Here is an 18,771-nt window from a genome sequence, read left to right as displayed (position 1 = left end):
TAAATCTTACAACATTGCTCCAGAACCGTTCTGTATAGAATGGTCTTGATCAAGTAGGCATATTGCACAAAATCCGTAGATTGTATTGTTAGCACGTAGAGTTTAACTTTTTCACTGTAGGTTGTTATATTGCGATTTTGTATTTTTCTAACAAAGGATTGCGATTTTTTTTTTTTTTTTTTTAAGTACTACAGTGATTTAATTTCTCAGCTTTTCCTGTTTTACTGTATAAATAGTGGTACAACAGCCTGCTGCCGGTACACTACAATTCTGATTTTATAAATGGATAATTAGAAGAAGGCATTGCAAACCTTGGGTCGAAACTGTTTACATTTGGTGGGGGGGGGGGGGAGAGGTGGGGGGGTCAATTTGACTTTTTCGGTCTGTGTTAGTATGTTCTTTTTGATTTTCAACTCCCAAATTAATGGATAAACCTGGCCTTGCAGTGCTGTACCTCAAGGGAGCCTGGATTTGCTATAAATATTTTGAGGCTCGGCCATGTTTACCTATTCCTAGATCTTGCATGTGATAAGTTTGTATGTATATGTTATATGATATACAATTTCTGCAGGTGTAACGAATATCCATATACCCTACTGAACAATCTCTGCTTAATTCTTTTCTTTTTTTTGTATTGGAGGTTTCGATACATGCCTGTACATGTCCAGATATGCTAAGTTCACTTAGCATTTTCCCACAGTACTCCTTTGAACAAAATGGAATCTTGATTCTTCTGTATATACAACATATTTCGGCTGTATTCCAAGGCAGTACTTCACAAATACTGGGTTTCCTTCAAAGACTGCATGCTCCGTCAAGTTATTAGAAGGCAGTTTTATGCTGACTTCTGAAGTTCTTACTGTCTACACCTTTGTGTTGTTTACCTCAGAATTGCTGTGTGCTACCAACCAGTCAAGGATCTCTCTATGTAATTATCTGTTACCATTAGCTTACTGATGTTTGGGAATTCTCAAGCTGGCAAAATAAACTCGCTGAGTAACATTTGTCAGTGCCAGCATTTTCTACAAGGCTTGGTCTGATTGCCTTGTAAAAATAGTGTCGCTCAGAGGTGTGTAGATTGTCGCGCGCTCGTATTAAATGGTTCAGACGGTATATTATGATGTGGACCCACCATGGCTATTACTCGGTCGGCAAAGAAGCCTGAAGTGAGCTTGGAGGTTTGGCTACTTCTGACTTGCTGTAGAGATAAAAGGGTACGTAGATACAATAGCTGGCATCAGTCCAACTTAAAGGAGCGCTTTAAGCAGTAGATGCTTATGATTATTATTGGAATGTTACAGATCTCATGGGCAGATTAGTGTGGCTATAAATGTGACACATAGTTGTGCCCTAAGGTTTTCAATGCTTAGGACCTAAAGCTTTGTCCTAAAGAGCCTTTTCCTCCCTCCAAACTCACTAAAATTCATCAGTTCTTTGCTTCGTTACCTGATACTTGTGGGAGCAGTGATGGTCTATTGCAGACAAAGCTTTCTAAGAGGTGCTGAAAAGCTGCACGTCCCATGAGGCAATGCTTCAGATGCTCAGAGAATTACTGTTTGCAAAGACTGAATTTTTATAAATATATATATTTTTACTATCTAGGCATTTTGTCTTTTTTTTTTTTTTTTTCTTTTTTAAATATATATATATATATATATATATTTTTCCCTCTCCCTTCCTTTAGGAACCTGGGGTTTTCTTCAATATTTAATCATTTTGTGTGTACATGTGTAATGCAATTTCATATACATATTATTTATTCATTGAAATGACACATTTTTTGCACTTTGGAACGTGTATAAATAACTCTCTCTGGATAAATCTGTGAGCCTCATTAGCGTTCAAAGATAAGTAATGTAAGGTGAAAGGTTTCTGCTGAATGAGGCTGGATAAGGTGAGCTTAGAGGGGTAAAAGAAGATAATGTTTGATTCAAGGATAATCTGTTGCCGATTTTAAGTTTCCGTTTGCACAGAATGATTTTAGTTTCTCAAGCAATTTTTTGGTACAGAGGTGTTTCTACTTTTGTGTTTTTAATATCATTCTTGTTTTCTAACTTTTTTTTTTTTTTTTTTGCTTATTTCAGAGATCTTACACTTTGGTTGTGGAAGCGTGGGATTACAACAATGATACAAATGGTAAGTCTGTCATTCTGAAAAACTGCAGCTAACCTCTGGGATTGGCTAGTTTTGCACACATTGCGACTGAGCGTCATGGGAGAAGCGGTCTACGAAGCTGGCATACCAACCATTGGCTTTCAAGGGTTTAGGAATATAAAAATGTGAATTTTGAGTGCAGCATACAATATGACTAAAACTGAAGTTCTGTTTTTGAAAGATGTTCTTGTCCGTTATGGGTCTCTAGTCCACTGGTGGCTCAGCCGTACTATAACTATCTCATTGTTAAAGTGTGACCTGTTGAAATCTGGCAGAGCTGTTCCCTCTACATACTAGAGACTGTTCTGATACTACTGTTGCTTCTGCAGTTTCTAAAGTGTTCTTTCACCAGGGAATATCTGAAACATTGCAGACAGTCTTTATGTAACACTATTAATGCCCCCAAACTCTAGGCCAACTAGTCATTTCTGCAGCTCATTGGCTCAGACACAGACTCCAGGACAAGCTGTAGATCCTGCCTCTGCTTTACAAGCATACGTCTTATAATTTTAAGAGGAAAACTATCCCCCCTTGCGCTGCAGTTTATGTGTGTCTGATTCTCAGTGTCCGTTTTTGTGGAACCTGTGCTTCATTCCTCTTCTTCGTAAAATAATTTTAAAAAGGAAATTCTTTTTTTGTTTTTTTGTTTTGTTTTATATTTGTGACAGTTTTCCAATTCTGTGTTTAAAAATTGTATGGACACGGAGTCTGTAAGAAACTTGGCTGTGATGATGGCTTATAGAACATTTTACGAAATATTAGAAAAGTACATATCAATTGTTTTCAGTGTGCACATTGTTTCATTTTAATGTGCAATAACATTCATGACTCTTATAGCAGCATTCTTCACATGCTTGTGAAATATTTAGCAAAAGAAAGTGTTTTGTTTTGACTTTTTAAATGTTACACACACACACACACACACACACCCACCCCACTCTAGCATCCCATGGTAGTTTGACGTGTGTTTTATTCTAATTGTAATCTTGATAGATTATTGTTTTTTCTCAACATAAATTGGGATATATATATATATATATATGTATATATATATATATATATACATAATTTTTTTATTCTTTAAATGCAGGTAGGTACAACAGTGCCTGTATCGCCACAACAGCATCATCAGACTCGATCGTTATAGTAAAACAGTGTTATGGCATGTTTAAGTTTGCACTTTTTGTTTTAAAATAGTAGCAATTCAAGGTATACTCTAGCGTAGCGTGTTTATTAAAGGGCATGAGGGGGAAGCTTTGCCAGGGCCACCATTTGGCTTGGGAAGCACTGTTACGCCTCTTCATTCTGGAGCTGTGGGCCTTGCTGGGGTGAAAGGTGTGATGTTGGTGACATTCCAGCAATGTGCAGAATTCGATGCGGAGCTTGGGGCCGAGTGTATGCCCAGGGAGTGCAGGAACTGGGCTACTTCTGCTGGCGAGGTCAGTCGGTGGAGGTGTCCGCCTCGTTCTGTGAAGAGTGCTCTTGGGTTTTCACACTTATATGTGATGTCGGCTGCTCTCAGCTGCGTTGTTACTTCCTTCAGGGATGCGCACCACTGCAGTGTCTGGCAGCTCAGGTCTTGGTAGAAGTTTAGGGAGTGGTCTTCAAATGTAAGCGGGGTTTGTGATAGTTTATGCTGAGGTGAGGAAAAGTTGGCTGTTCCGTGAGGCTTTTGTCAGAGCTCAGGCGCCATGCGTCTTGTTAGCTACGCCACCTAAATTACTTTTTAGATTTGTTTAAACCTATTCTTCAGTTAAAACTAATCATTATTATTATTTTTTTTTTTTTTTTTGCTTCTGCTTTTTGTTTTCATTTTATAATCACGACGTGTATGTTTACATACTTGTGCACTTTCTGGGGCTGTTTACAAAGTGAATTTAAATGTTTTATGCTAACTATTCACCTTGCAGTCAACAGAGATTGCTGCAGGTCGTAAGACCGTGTCAGATCATTTAAGTCATGAGTCCCAAAGTAGAGAGTAAACTATCACAGATGAGTACAATATTCCGGGCTACTGTGAAATATTATTTCAAATTCTAACTTTAAGCGGGTGCTTGTTTTGAAAGGTATAGGTGCTTTGTCTTGCTTTATGGCTTGTATTTAAAACGACAACAAAAACAATAATAAATTAGGCATATTTTCTAAACTAATTGCAAAGTGCGTTTTCTCCTAAAATTTTCTTTTTACCTGCTGCGGGTTTATTTGCACAAAGTTTACATTCGTGCACTGAATTAATTGCACTAACCATTACCTGCAAGTTAAATTGTAATCTCTGCTGGACAGATGTGTAAGTGTAGATTTTTTTTTTTAATGCTGTTTTAATTCTGAACAATTATATACAGTATCCCACTACTGCTTCTATTTTTGGATCAGTGCAGATTACATGGTTTAATATTTATAGTAGAATTCTCATGAACATGTTTATGTGTCTACACAAAGGTTCACCAAGGAGAAATGTTGGCACTGCCCTTAATAAAATCCCTGGTATTTAGTTTGAATGATCATATAGCATATAGATCGGAATTCTGTGCTTTTTGTATGTCTGCATAAGTTATTTGATGGTGAATCCCAAAAATGAGCCATTATAGCACAGTACTGAGAGCCAGGAATTTACAATTATTATTTATTTATTTAAGTTTTTATTGTAATATCTTTCTTGGAATGTCTTGTCGTTTGTGTCTTTTTTGGTTGTGTGTTTTTTTTTTTTTTTTTTTAAGTGTTATATTTTCTATATTTGTACAGACGCTGATGATATCATAGAGAAGGCCCTTCACTCCGGTATGATTAACCCAAGTAGACAATGGCAAATACTGAAACAGAATGCCGCAATGACACATTTCGAATACCAGATTCGGGTCATTTGTGACGAGCATTATTACGGTTTTGGCTGCAACAAATTTTGCCGACCGAGGGATGACTTTTTTGGTCACTACATGTGCGATCAGAATGGCAATAAAACCTGTCTGGAAGGCTGGATGGGACCTGAATGTAAAAGAGGTACGGATTATCATACAAGTTAAGGTTCCGTTTTAGTGAAGCTACTGCAAATTGACCTGTATTAAAGTCTACCTGCCACAATTAAATTACATAATGGTACTGTTAAAAGCCTGAACTCAAGTCAAATTGCAAGTATTTGCATGCATTTTATTTTAGATTTAATTTTTTGCCACATCTGACCTGACCCAGATATAGGCAAAGTCTATAAAACAAAAGAATTGATTGCTGTGGTTGTAGTTGCCATGGCACTAAATGAATTGGTGTCCCGTATTGCATATAACACAGCACACTAGTCATTGTGGGATTCTAAAAATGTCACTGGGAGACAGGCGTCTGATGTCCCACTATTTGGCACTGCCATATGAATTGTACGCCTCCCTGAAGGTGACCTTGTGACAGTTTGTGGATGATGGGTCTATACATAATGAGGTAGAAATAATTGTTTAATCAGATATATAAAATTAAGACTAATTGTGTTTTTTTTTTTTTTTTTCCCTCTCCCACCCCCTCAGCAATATGTCGTCAAGGCTGCAGCCCAAAACATGGTACATGCACGACGCCAGGAGATTGCAAGTAATTTACCATTCTCTTCCATTTTTATTATTTTATGAGTGGGCTAGTATGATTTGATGCCGTTACGACTGATACATGCAGCACGCGTTGTATGAGTTGTAATAGTTGTAATAGTTTAATGTGTCAGTTATTTGCATTTATGGCCTTTTTATTAATAAAATACTTTGACTGCAGTGGGTATAATATTATTTTGCCTCCTCTGGCATAAAAACATTTCACAAATGTCCCTTCCCATCCCCCTTCCCCAAGTCCATCAATAGGCAAAAAGGTCCGGCATTCTTCAGAATGGGATTAGTGAAATCTCTTGGTCTGTGCTCCTGGGAGCCAGTGTCTGAGTGCTGAGAGGTTAATAGCTTGGATGGAATCTTGTCAGTAGCCACTGTTTGTTACTGTGCTTTGAAGTTGACTGGGTCCTGGCTTGCATACAATAGAAAGCAGGTTTTAGACATACCCGAACAATTTCATAATTCAAATATTGAGATGACTAAGAATTACAGATCTTCTTTTATCCAACCATTTTAGAGAAGAACCGTGTACTTCAACATCATATAACTATTTCACTTCTGTTTTAGATAGAATTACTTGCTCGTCACAAAGTTTTGTAGCATATTGGGGGATTGTGCATTACTGGTCCCATTGATATTTTTTTTTTTTTATCAAAGCTTTAATAAACATTAACCACTTGATATATAGATAAATAGTTATAGCTTCCTTGTAACCGTGGTAGCATAGTATTGTATGTTGCCACTCTACAGCTCATTCACAGTTGCACACAAACCTGTATGGTCTATTTAATAAATTGCAAGAGCAGCCAAATGCTGCTTGTTTGTCATAAATGGGCTGTTTTAACTCTTCCAGCTCGTCACAAACCGTTAATTTCATTATTTCAAGCAAATGCTTCCTGCAGTTCGGTTGTCTGCTGAATAGCTCAGTTACCCGTGTTACAGATATCGCAATCAAATTGCCTTTATTTTATTGTTCCAATTCTCCTAGTACAGACCAGGAGAATTGCACCTAAACCTCTAAGTCTTTCTAATCCCTAATACTACCCTAACCCTTCCCACCTCCCCCACCCCACCCCCATTAACACAGTATGGATACCATACTCACATTTGTGTTTATGTTCACTGTTTAGTGAATTGACCCTTGGTCAGGGGTCCACCAGGTTGTAAGCTAAAATAACTGAATTGGGAACAATTTTCCAACTTTGACATGTTTTCTGCTGAGCGGCTTTGAATCGAAGTGTTGTCATATCCTGATGAATTCCTGACAATTCACAGCTCACGAATAACAATGTCTATTTTTTGCTTCATGGAAAAACCTGCAATAAAGGTGCTTTTAAAGGCGGCCGGCCGAGTGGCCGTCATTGATCTGGCTGTAAGGTATATAGAAAATAGTGCATAGTGTGAATGTTGTCACACTGATGGACAATGTCACACTGATGTACTGGAAATGTAATACATAGTCTACGCTTGTCATAAGCCTCTTGTACTAAGCCCAGATCATAGGATGAGTGACAGTTTTGAGATGGCTAATAACGATTTGCGTACTTGTCCCCAAAATAAACATGCCTCACTCTGTCCCTGCAAGGCTTTGTTTATCCCTTTCCCTTTCTAGATATCCCCTCCCTCTCAGTGCCTAGACATGCACTATTGCTCATATTTGCTTAAGGTGCAAGTTTCCCACACTTAATTTGCATATTTAAAAAAAAATGTCCCTTTTGTCTTTTGAGAGAATGAAGGAACAGAAAATGCCTAATTTTGATTAGATCAAGAAAACAAATTCCAAACTTCATCTTCACAATTGAGATTTTTTGCCATTGTGAAATACGTCACCTAGGATACCATGGCTCATAAACAACATGGTTCTATTCCCCTTCCCAAAAATGCTGCATCTTAATATTTGAAAGCATTCCATACAGTTGGTCTTACACATACAATTAGTCTAAAATAACTTTGATGTGACTTCATTGTACATAGATTTTACTTTGTTTGTAGGTTGTTGTTTTTTGGGCGGGGTGGGGGATGAGCAATTAAATATATAATGGTAATCAATCACTGGAATTTTTGTAAGTAGTTTTTTTTTTTTTTTTTTAGCAACTTGTTTTAATTTGCATTTGAATCTGCAGTACCTGTTATCTGTTTGAACTCTGCTTCCCATATAGCAATTCAAAAAATGGACCATATAAAATTAAGAACTTCTTACTTAAACACTACCAGCTTTAGATTCAGTTATTAATCTTTGTGGTTTAAGCCCCGACAAAATTGACAAATTTCTTGTGATTCTTTATTTAAATAAAATTATTTTAACGTCTCACGAGAAGCTTGATCATACTCGTCATCTGTTTTAGATTAGTGTTTTTGTTGTTTTGAGGAGTGACTGTAGGCTATTTATGGCGTCCTTTCTAGGGGTTGCCTTCAACTTCTGCACTTCATTATACAATAAATAATAAAATAAAAAGTTACATTCTTGTTAATCGGGGAAAAAAACATTGACAATAGATAACTGTCACGGTTTTCAAATTAATATTTTGTGATTTCCAGCTTTTCTTTAAAAGGATCCACAACATATATTTCAATCGAGTGTATTTTGCTACATAATATTTTTTTGAAGAAAGATGGCGATTTCAAAATGATTCTAAAATCTGGTAAAGCGCATGACCTCACTCATTTAACCCCTTAAGGACACATGACATGTGTGACATGTCATGATTCCCTTTTATTCCAGAAGTTTGGTCCTTAAGGGGTTAATCTGACTTTATGGCAAATTGTTAAGGGAAATGTTAATCCTAAACCAAGGTAGCAAAACTGCAAATATTTTCTAGTTTTGGCCTAAACTTTCTAATTCCATTGTGTGAATAAATTGAGTTCTAATTTCCAGATTGCGACGATAAGGATTTTTAAAACATTGTTTACCTATCCAAAGCTATTAAATGATTGGTTTAATGATTCTTTGTGTAGAGCACACACACCCTTTCCCATAGCATGGATTGGCTCCCTCAAAATTAATGCCTTTGTTTTGAAGTCTGCCTAACCCCTTATCTGATGTTTATTTTTCTAATTTAATGGTTTGGGGAGGTAGTTTAGTCCCTGTGCTTTGGAATCTTAGCTGTCCATTGCTATATTATTAGTGTCTTTATCCATTAACGTGTTAGTCAGCGTTTTCTGTCTAACATCTTCTTGGCAGATTTAGGAGAGGCAGGGGGAGAGGTGAAAAAAGTTTAAACCCACATTCCCCTATTTATCTAAAGATGATCATTCCTCATTTTTTGTGTGTTTGTTTATTCTTTTTTTTTTTTTTTTTTAATTCCCCAGCTGACCCAAACAGCTGCCATAATTTCCACAGTTCCCTATTTGTTTATAATGATTTTCCATTTTCTGGCTGCTGCCTTGATTTTGCAGTTTTCCAAGTACATACAACACATTCCTTTTTTACTTATAATCTACTTTTCTATCTATTTTGTGTGCCCTGTTGGCATCTCTGGAGTTAACCTGCTTTACAGCACATTTTTAAAGGCTAATTCTACCCCTCCTTTTTGTCTGTGTGTGTGTGTGTGTGTGTGTTTGGCTTTTTTTTTTTAACAGGAAAGCAGAGTTTTCATTGTTCTCTGGGACTTTTTCTCTTACACGCAATAGATTGTCCATTCTGACATAGTTCAGAGATTGATTTGTAGTGTACACCCACCCTCCCTGTCTCATTTGAATGACCCGAGAATAGAGTATTATTGTGTTCAATGGCATCATGCGTGGCTTCCCGGAACATTTATTCTTTTGTGAAAAGATTGGCTGGGAGACCTTGGCAAAACTGCTAGTAGGTTTGTTTACCAAAAAAAAATAAAAAAATTATTATATATAAACATTACCAAATACACATTGATGTGTGTAATAAATATTTACCTAGATGTCGTATACTATTTTTGTGTTCTTGCATGGCAGTTGTTTTCGAAATGCACTTAATGAGATGTTTTATATGATTTTATGTATTTGTTTTTGTAGATGCCAGTATGGATGGCAAGGCCAGTACTGTGACAAGTGCATACCGCACCCTGGATGTGTCCATGGCACGTGCATTGAGCCGTGGCAGTGTCTGTGTGACACGAACTGGGGTGGGCAGCTCTGTGACAAAGGTATGCAAATATCACACCGCAGTCTCCCAACGTTCACATGTAAATCCTGCACTTGTGCTATGAAGGTCTAATTGTATGCCACTGCAGTAAATGAGCAATTATCAACTGATGTTAAAGTAAATGGTGCCTTTTGGCTTTCTCCATGTGACAATTCGCCTGAAGTACAAATTCTTGCAGCTGCTTTAATCTTGCCTTAGCTGATGGCTTTGGCTGAGGGTGCTGGGAGGTCTCCTTATATCTGTTGAACTTCCAACCCCGAGCTGCTCAATTAAAGGGCAGGGCATTGGCTTATTAAATTGTTTGTAAGACCTACTGTAGGACTTTGCATCGAGAAGCAGGTTTCCACCCTCCTGCGATGTGAAATCGCTTTGATAGATATTTCTCCCCAACTGTCTTTCTTGTTGCTCTATAAATTGTTACTAATTTGGGTGTCCCCACTGAACTTTCACAGATCTCAACTACTGTGGGACGTACCAGCCCTGTATGAACGGAGGCACGTGCAGTAATACCGGCCCTGACAAGTACCAGTGTTCTTGCCCTGATGGTTATTCGGGTCAAAACTGTGAAATTGGTTAGTTGTATATTGTATGTTTGTGTTGTGTTTTTTTTTTTTTTTTTTTTTAAATCTGTTCTACAGCTCCATTCATAATAATTAACCAGGTAATCAGTGTGCTTACTGGTTCTTTAAGTATTAGAGCTTCTTCCGGCATGAAAGCAGTTAAAGTGTTGACCTGTGTCCCAGCCCCCTACCCCCCACCCATTTGCGTTGATTCTCTCTCTGTCTTTCTGGAGGCTATGGGAATCTGTGTTAGTCCTGGCTCAGATTCAAGCCGATCTAAGCTATGGCACATTGATCAGGTCAGCTTAGCATGAAAGATTATTTCCTCTTTGTTTGAAGTTGTGTTAAACCAAGCACTGTTAATGAGAATAAGATATAGAGGTATTAGCGTTGGTCACATCTTACAGAGCAAGGTGGTCTTTAACTGAGCAGAAGCAGTGATATATATATATATATATATATATATATTTTTTTTTTTTTTTTAATTCCCCCCCACACTTTCACCCCCCTCCCCAATCTTGCTAGTTACATTCCTGACTGCTGAATAATTAAGGTTATTTGTTTTTGTTTAATTCAGCCGAACATGCCTGCCTTTCTGATCCCTGCCACAATGGAGGAAGTTGCTTAGAGACATCTGTGGGATTTGAATGTCTGTGCGCCCCAGGCTGGACGGGTCCCACATGCATCCTAAGTAAGTGTTGCTTTGCTTGTCATATTTCTGATTAACATTTTTCTTCTTGGGGTAGAACAACTAAATACCTAGACAGCATACAGTACTTGTCCTTACAAGTTTTTGTCCCCTCTCTTTAAATCCCAGATATTGATGACTGCTCCCCAAATCCATGCGCCCATGCTGGAACTTGTCAGGACTTGGTGAATAGCTTTAAGTGTGATTGTCCTTCTCAGTGGACTGGCAAAACATGTCAAATAGGTAACTTTTCTTATCATTTCTCTTTTCCTCATACAGTTTTGTTTTTTGCACTGCCACCTGCTTTTTCTACAACCACCCCATCAATAGGGATCAGTTTCTTAATTCTAAACACCTATATCACAATGGCCTTTTATTTCTTTATTTTTATCAATTACTGGCATTTTTAAATTACTTTATTATTTTTGAGCTTGTTTTGCAGTGCATTTATATATAATGTTACACTGTGAACTCCTTGCAGCTCTCTAATTATTAAATTAATTTGACGTGGTGAAGTAAACTGCTTTCGAAAGGATTGGATTAACTGTTAACTAGAGACAAACTCAGTGCATGTGAAGCACGTCTACAAAGTAGTATCCTCTAGCAGGAGGACTGGAAAAAAAGCATTCTACCATGAGCCTGTGTTCTCCCCTGTTTTGGTCCTGTGGGAAACTAGCTGTGTCTTTTCAGCCGTGTCAGCTCCCACAGACCAAGGAGTTTACAGCTGGGTTCCGAACTGTGGATGATCTCATGAAGAATGAGCTGTCTGCATTCTTTGTGAAACTCTCTAATCTGGCTGACAATGGTGAAGGAAGTTCTGCCCTGCAATGGTCAATTGGCTCTAACTGTTCTTAACAAGCAATCTGACCAAATGCCACCAGTTCTAATGAGCTGATTTTAACACCTTCATTGCTGGTTATAAACGGTGTATAGGTGGTCAGCATATTGCGTGCCCCTCTAACTCTGTGTCCTATAGCCTCACAATTATATATGTTTTCATGTCATAACGTGCTGTTTTTTTTTTTTGCTTTTTAAGTTTATTTTAAACTGCAACACGTTTTCCTCTCTGTACAAATAATTAATGTTAGACGCATAAGTCATTGGCAGCGGTACAAGTTGAGGCAGACTGCAATAATAGGAAAAAGAGGCCCTGCTTGTATGACCTTTTGTAATAATTGAAAGCTTTGAGTTTGCAAATTATGGTAGGAATGGCTTTATAAAGGGGGACTATATGCACCATAACCACTACATCTTATTTATAGTTGTTATGGTTCAAGGAGGTTCTGGATGAAGCCCCTCTGGGGTTTTATTCTGTAGAGTTGTACAGTGGATGAGCATGACAAAAAAGAAAACTTTGGACTCGCTTACATGAATAAGCGTTAGTGCGGGCCTTGCTCAATTTAGCGTACAATCTAAAGATCTGATAGAATAACAAACCGTTACCAAGCACTCACGGTCTGTGGTGTTAAAGATATACCCGTGTTTGCACCAGTAATTTAAATGTGGGCCTCTTTGTCGCCTCCATTTTGTCACCCCATTTACTCGATTCAAGCATTTTAGGCAAACTGCTTGTATGGTAGAGGCTAAATGTTGTGATGTGGAAAACTGGTAAACTCTCTGTATATTGAATACTCATCAGTAACTGTTTCTTTCAAAGATGCCAACGAGTGTGAAAGCAGGCCTTGCGTGAATGCAAACTCATGCCGAAATCTGATTGGTAGCTACTATTGTGACTGCATTCCTGGCTGGACGGGTCAAAACTGTGACACAAGTAAGCACGATATATATGTGTGTGTGTGTGTGTGTAATTACTGCATAAAATGTATCACCCATTTCTTGAATTTCATATTTTTTCTTTAGCTAAGTCTTCATTACTACAGGTTTCCTAGTTTACAATAACTTTAAAAAAAAAAGGGAGTTGTCACATTAAGAAACAAAATATACAACTTTATCATTCATATTAGTCTGTAGCAAGGTCTTATTCTGATAACGTTGCTAAAACAATGATGTGAAGTGAATCTAGAATGAGCTCCGTAAAGGTCCCACCCATTATAATATTCTTATCTGGAGGAAAGCTTGCAGGAAATGTTACAAAAGTTCTATCTGACCAAAGCCACGCCGATTTTTGTGCATTCTTTCAACATCATTCAAGGGTATATTGTTGTTCGTGGTCAAATCTTGTAAATGTAATTGTCTGAATGCCAAAAAGATCTGTGTAAGATTCGACTTGCCAAATGTCTCACAAACTCTGGCATGGAACCGATTATGACTCCTTGTGAAAAGTAGATAAAACAAAATAAAATTAAAAGGTCTGTTCCAAATTACCTAAAATAAATTAATTCGTCCCAAATATGCACGGTGATCGAAATTAGACTGTTAAAAACAAAAAATAAAAATAATGATGCAGAGTAGCTGTGCTACATAGCAGAAACTGGTTTTAATCTATAAAATCTTTATTTCCCCCCCTTCAGATATTAATGATTGCATTGACCAGTGTCAGAATGGAGCAACTTGCACGGTATGTATGTTTAGTTTTTGGTATTTCTGCCTTTTTTCGTTTTACCACTAATTTAATTCAATTAATAACCTTTTTGGTTTGTTCAAAACGTCATGCGTATTCAAGCAATGTATTGACAGATGTAAGGAATTTTTTTTTTTTTTTTTTGTATTGTTAAAACCAAATTTTGACTATTCCCCCTCCTCCCCCCCCCCCCCATGCTTTGTCATCACAGGACTTGGTTAATGGATTTCGCTGTGTATGTCCACCCGGCTATGCAGGAGATCGTTGTGAGAAAGACGTCAATGAATGTGCTAGCAACCCTTGCTTGAATGGGGGTCATTGCCAGGATGAAATCAATGGATTTCACTGTTTGTGCCCTGCTGGTTTCTCAGGAAACCTCTGTCAGGTGAGTACAAGTGAAATGCAAAACCTAGATAACATAGTTATTTTTTTTTTCTTTTCTCTCTCTTTTTTTTTTTTTTTTTCCTTCTCCTCTCTTTCTAATGATTTGTACACTAAATACCTTATGCTCAGCGAGGCTTGCTATAAAGTTATACTCCTAACAGCTGTCTGCCAATAAAGTGCCGGTAGGAGGGGTGTAAGGGAAATCGGATCTGTTCATTTAAACAGATTGCAAATGTTTGCGTGTTAAGTTTTGTTGTGTATTCACTGTTGGCCTTTAGTGGCTGTTTTATATCCTAGATCTGTCTGCTCAGATCTAGGGGAGCTACACTTTTTTACATTCTGCTTTAAGTAAAATTAATGGAGGCAGTTAGATAAAAAGGTCAGATTCCAGAATGTCTGCTCTCTTTAGCGTTGAATAGGGTAATAATAAAACCTTTGTTTCTTTCTGCTTTCCCTTCAACATTTTACAGTTGGACATAGATTATTGTGAACCCAACCCTTGCCAGAATGGAGCTCAGTGCTTTAATCTTGCCACCGATTACTTTTGTAACTGTTCTGAAGACTACGAGGGAAAGAATTGTTCACACTTAAAAGATCACTGTCGCACTACGCCTTGTGAAGGTAGGTGTAGCCTTGTACGGCTTGCGTTTCGCTCGCGAGCTTGGTTGCCTGGGCTTTAAATTAAGAGTGTGGTAACCATTTAAGTGATTGTGAACCACACACTGTGCTAATAAAATCCAGCTGTGCCTCTAGCCTCCGTTCTTCTCATTCAGCGAGCTCGACTCTACGTTCCTTGCGTTATAGAGATCTGATTGAGCCAGATTCAGCAGAATAGCATTCTTAGGGAGTGTGTTTAACCCTGTCAGGGGTTGGCTACTCCCCTACAATTCAGACTGCTAGCACTAAAGGTGTTACTGGTCTTGCTCTGAACCTCAACAGATAAAGTGATCTACAACAGACTTTTATTTCGATTCCAAGATTTGGAACCTGATGTATGTACATTTAGTTTTTCTGATAATGTGTTTATCCAGTAGCTGTAAATCTGAAAACAAGGAAAACATTTATTGCGAAGGACATACTAATTAATTACTTTGGAGTTTAATCCCTAAATTAAAAATTGTGGAACATGAAAAGGGAATTTCAGATTTTAACCTACTATAGAAAACTGTTAAGTGGTTTAGGCTTAACATTTTCCTGAACTTTTGATTTAGTAAATAATCCCTCCCCCCCCCCAATCTCTTTCTTAGAATATCTTTGGGAGTTACAATGAATATTTTTAATGGCTGAGATAACTTGGGGCTCTATACAGGGTTGGTAAATACTAAAACAAGGTTTCCTCTAATTGCTCATAAAATCTTTCTTCTGGTGTTAGAAACCCCTTCACCGTTATTCTCTGAAGTATGAATTTAGGACAGTATAGCTTTGGATTTGAAAAAATTCTCTGCCACTGTTTTCACTTTGACTATTCTGGCTCAAACCTTAACCCCTTAAGGACACATGACGTGTGTGACACGTCATGATTCCCTTTTATTCCAGAAGTTTGGTCCTTAAGGGGTTAAAATGTTCTTTGAATTTCCAACAATTCGTAAGTTAGTGAATAACCCGGCTCACCGATCAAATTGCACCGTTTTTAATATAAAATCACATTCAGTTTGCTATACTTTTTATTAGGAGTCCGAGCCCTCCTAGTGCCATTACATTCCTGACTCCATTCTTCATGTGACTTTTTTTATGTGACATTTATGGGTTTTCTTTATCTATTCCACTAGTGATTGACAGCTGTACGGTTGCTGTGACGTCAAACAGCACCCCAGAAGGTGTGCGCTATATTTCATCTAATGTCTGTGGGCCACATGGTAAATGCAAGAGTCAGTCCGGTGGCAAATTTACCTGTGAATGCAATAAAGGTTTTACGGGAACCTATTGTCACGAGAGTAAGTATGTTTGTATTTTTGTTGAGCCTTTTCACAAATGTTTCATCTTCTCAAACACTTCTTGACACCATTACATAATTTTTTTTATTTTTTTTATTTTTTTATTGCCATCCTCAAATAATGGATTTGTGCAGTTTCATGTAGGTATGGCTGTAATCTGTACACTTTGCTGGATAAATCATTGTCAAATTTAGAGCTAAAGATGGATACTCAAGTTGTAAACCAGAGCATCTCCTACGGCCTTTCACAATTTTTAGTATCCAGGTTCTCACTACGTGTGAAACCACCCAACGAGTTATTCCTAGTCTTTCTTTTGTGACAAAACGGTACAGGCTGACAATATTTTGATCTTTATATTGTGCTAGTCCATGTCTAGTTAAACTGTTCTTTATCATGTGACACGGAGTCCTTGATTTAATAAGCTTTCTAAAAGGTTCAATACTGTTAGAAAAACTTCCAAATGATTAATCTACAAATATTCTTATATACTTTTTTTTATTTTTTTATTTGAGGAGTTTATTGATTTTTAAAATAAATGGAGAGGGTACAGAAGTAAAAAGGAGGGGGAGTAGAGGGAAGGTACAGCACATATATTTAGCATAAAGAAGTAGTACATACAGTGATAGTTAACTTTCCACTGTGAGTTTGTCGGTAAAGCTACAACGGTGTACGGGTCAAACAGTAAGCCTACGGTGTTAAAGTGGCCATATAATTTTTTAATAGTGACTTCTGTAGATAAATCCCTTGGAAACATGTCTTCTAGCCGTATTGAATCATTTGGAAAGCTAATTAAACCGAAGCAGAGTTTATATGGTCAATTTTACTTTTGTTTTATTTTGCTCTAGGTCGAGTTATTAAATCGGCACACTTCGTTCAGCAAAATGTAACCATGTTATCTCATTTGTTTTTCTAGATATAAATGATTGTGAAAGCAACCCCTGCAAAAACAGTGGAACATGCATCGATGGCGTCAACTCTTATAAATGTATCTGTAGTGATGGCTGGGAAGGCACGTACTGTGAAACCAGTAAGTCCTGTCCTTTCCCGAAAGGTCAATATTGAGGGGCTATATTGGAAGATGGGCTGTCCTTCACTGGTCTAACATGCCTTTTAAAAAGGATAGGGAGAACAGTTTGTGTTTGTTAGCTTGATCTGTCACAAGATACTCCTTTCGTATCCTGTTGATTTGTAAATTATAAAAATGAAAATTAGTCTAGTTACGTACTTCTCTTCTGGAACTGGTGGGTGAAGGCTGCAGGATTCCGCTGCTGTTTCCTTCATGCAAAATACAAAGCTAGTCTTTGAAGGTACCAAACTCTGCTGAATTTGGAAAAGGGGATATCTCCGATCCTAGGGAAATGTTTGCTCTTAATATATCCCTTCCAGAGGGTAAACTGGCAGAGATCTAAAATTACAGCAGCTGAGCTGGGCACAGCGTTTCTCTGGACTTAAAGTGGATAAACTGAAAATGGGCAATGTAATAATTATAGCGAACAATCAAAATTTGTATTTTATTAATTTTTTTGCTTATTGTTTTTTAGACATCAATAACTGCAGTAAAAATTCTTGCCACAATGGAGGTACTTGTCGGGACTTGGTTAATGATTTCTACTGTGAATGCAAGAATGGGTGGAAAGGAAAAACGTGCCACTCCCGTAAGTGTGTGTGTGTGTGTGTGTTTTGTACTGTGCCTTAAATTGAAGGATTTTAGGAATGCATAGTGCTCAAAACTGTCATCTGTTCTTTACAGAAGACAGCCAGTGTGACGAAACCACGTGTAACAATGGGGGGACATGCTATGACGAAGGAGACACGTTCAAATGCATGTGTTCTCCTGGTTGGGAAGGAACCACTTGTAACATAGGTAAGGATACACAACACTTGGCTTAAAAATACATTTCATTAAAACTGTGCAGTTTTAAATGAGTTTTATATAGTTATTGTGATTGATTTATAACATAGTTCATTATTGTGTGGGTTGGATTTTTCTTTTTCTTTCTTTTTTTTTTCTTCTTTTTTTTGTCTTCCTTACCCCCAGCAGTAATATGCAGAAAATAAATTAAAACAAAAAAAAAACATCCTGCTCGCTTTCATTACTTGTCTGTTCCCTGCTCAACTTTCATGCTTACTTTGCAATGTTTTCCTCGTAGCAAGAAACAGCAGCTGTTTGCCAAATCCCTGCTTCAACGGTGGAACATGCATAGTCCGCGGGGACTCTTTCACTTGTGTTTGCAGAGAAGGCTGGGAAGGGCCAACATGCTCTCAAAGTAAGTTTGCTGACGGGGGTTATCCGACGAGACAATTCGCTCATCATACCACCCTGTGATATCTTTTAAATTAAAACCAGAAGTCGGGATCGTTTGAAGTTCTTTTTAGCGCCACCTGAATCATGTTGTGTTATTTTTTTAATAACATTAAGTAACAGGCTTGACCTAGGCATGAGAAAGTTGCAAATTAGATAACAAGAGACAGATGTTGCCCTGTGTTTTCATAAATTAACTCTAGCCAAAGGCTTGTCTGCTTCCACTCACTTTTTTATATCTATATATCTTTATCTTCCTGTGTTCATATGTTTTTATATGCGTTTAATTATAGTGTGCACATGATTGATTTTGTTTATAGATATGTAGAATTCATGGTACTCATGCAGTGTTGTTTAATGTGAATGGTTTTGTTTTGTTTTCTAGATACTAATGACTGCAATCCGCATCCGTGGTAAGTACAGCTTTTGCAAAACACACACACACGCGCAAAGTAGTGTGTGTTGTAGTTCTACAACATCTAGGAACCTACCTATTGGGCACCCATGTTCTAGAACAGGCCTGACCAACCTGC

General features: G+C 37.6%; 1 protein-coding gene across 1 annotated transcript in view; it reads left to right on the top strand.

Annotated features, from left to right (window-relative positions):
* JAG1 (jagged canonical Notch ligand 1) overlaps positions 1 to 18,771 on the top strand; it is a 41,443-nt gene that overhangs the window by 15,551 nt on the left and 7,121 nt on the right. Inside the window, exons 3-19 of the mRNA XM_063444020.1 lie at positions 2,085 to 2,136; positions 4,897 to 5,151; positions 5,664 to 5,724; positions 9,720 to 9,850; positions 10,302 to 10,421; positions 10,987 to 11,100; positions 11,227 to 11,340; positions 12,755 to 12,868; positions 13,569 to 13,615; positions 13,830 to 14,003; positions 14,473 to 14,623; positions 15,772 to 15,936; positions 16,850 to 16,963; positions 17,478 to 17,591; positions 17,687 to 17,800; positions 18,087 to 18,203; positions 18,624 to 18,651. Coding sequence (XP_063300090.1) covers positions 2,085 to 2,136; positions 4,897 to 5,151; positions 5,664 to 5,724; positions 9,720 to 9,850; positions 10,302 to 10,421; positions 10,987 to 11,100; positions 11,227 to 11,340; positions 12,755 to 12,868; positions 13,569 to 13,615; positions 13,830 to 14,003; positions 14,473 to 14,623; positions 15,772 to 15,936; positions 16,850 to 16,963; positions 17,478 to 17,591; positions 17,687 to 17,800; positions 18,087 to 18,203; positions 18,624 to 18,651 — 1,985 coding nt within the window. The remainder of the gene's footprint in view (positions 1 to 2,084; positions 2,137 to 4,896; positions 5,152 to 5,663; positions 5,725 to 9,719; positions 9,851 to 10,301; positions 10,422 to 10,986; positions 11,101 to 11,226; positions 11,341 to 12,754; positions 12,869 to 13,568; positions 13,616 to 13,829; positions 14,004 to 14,472; positions 14,624 to 15,771; positions 15,937 to 16,849; positions 16,964 to 17,477; positions 17,592 to 17,686; positions 17,801 to 18,086; positions 18,204 to 18,623; positions 18,652 to 18,771) is intronic.

Source organism: Pelobates fuscus, chromosome 2 (assembly GCF_036172605.1).
Source record: "Pelobates fuscus isolate aPelFus1 chromosome 2, aPelFus1.pri, whole genome shotgun sequence".
In the NCBI taxonomy this organism is placed as follows: domain Eukaryota; kingdom Metazoa; phylum Chordata; class Amphibia; order Anura; family Pelobatidae; genus Pelobates; species Pelobates fuscus.
Note: the sequence above shows the minus strand (reverse complement) of the source record. Positions and strands in the feature narration are given on the sequence as shown.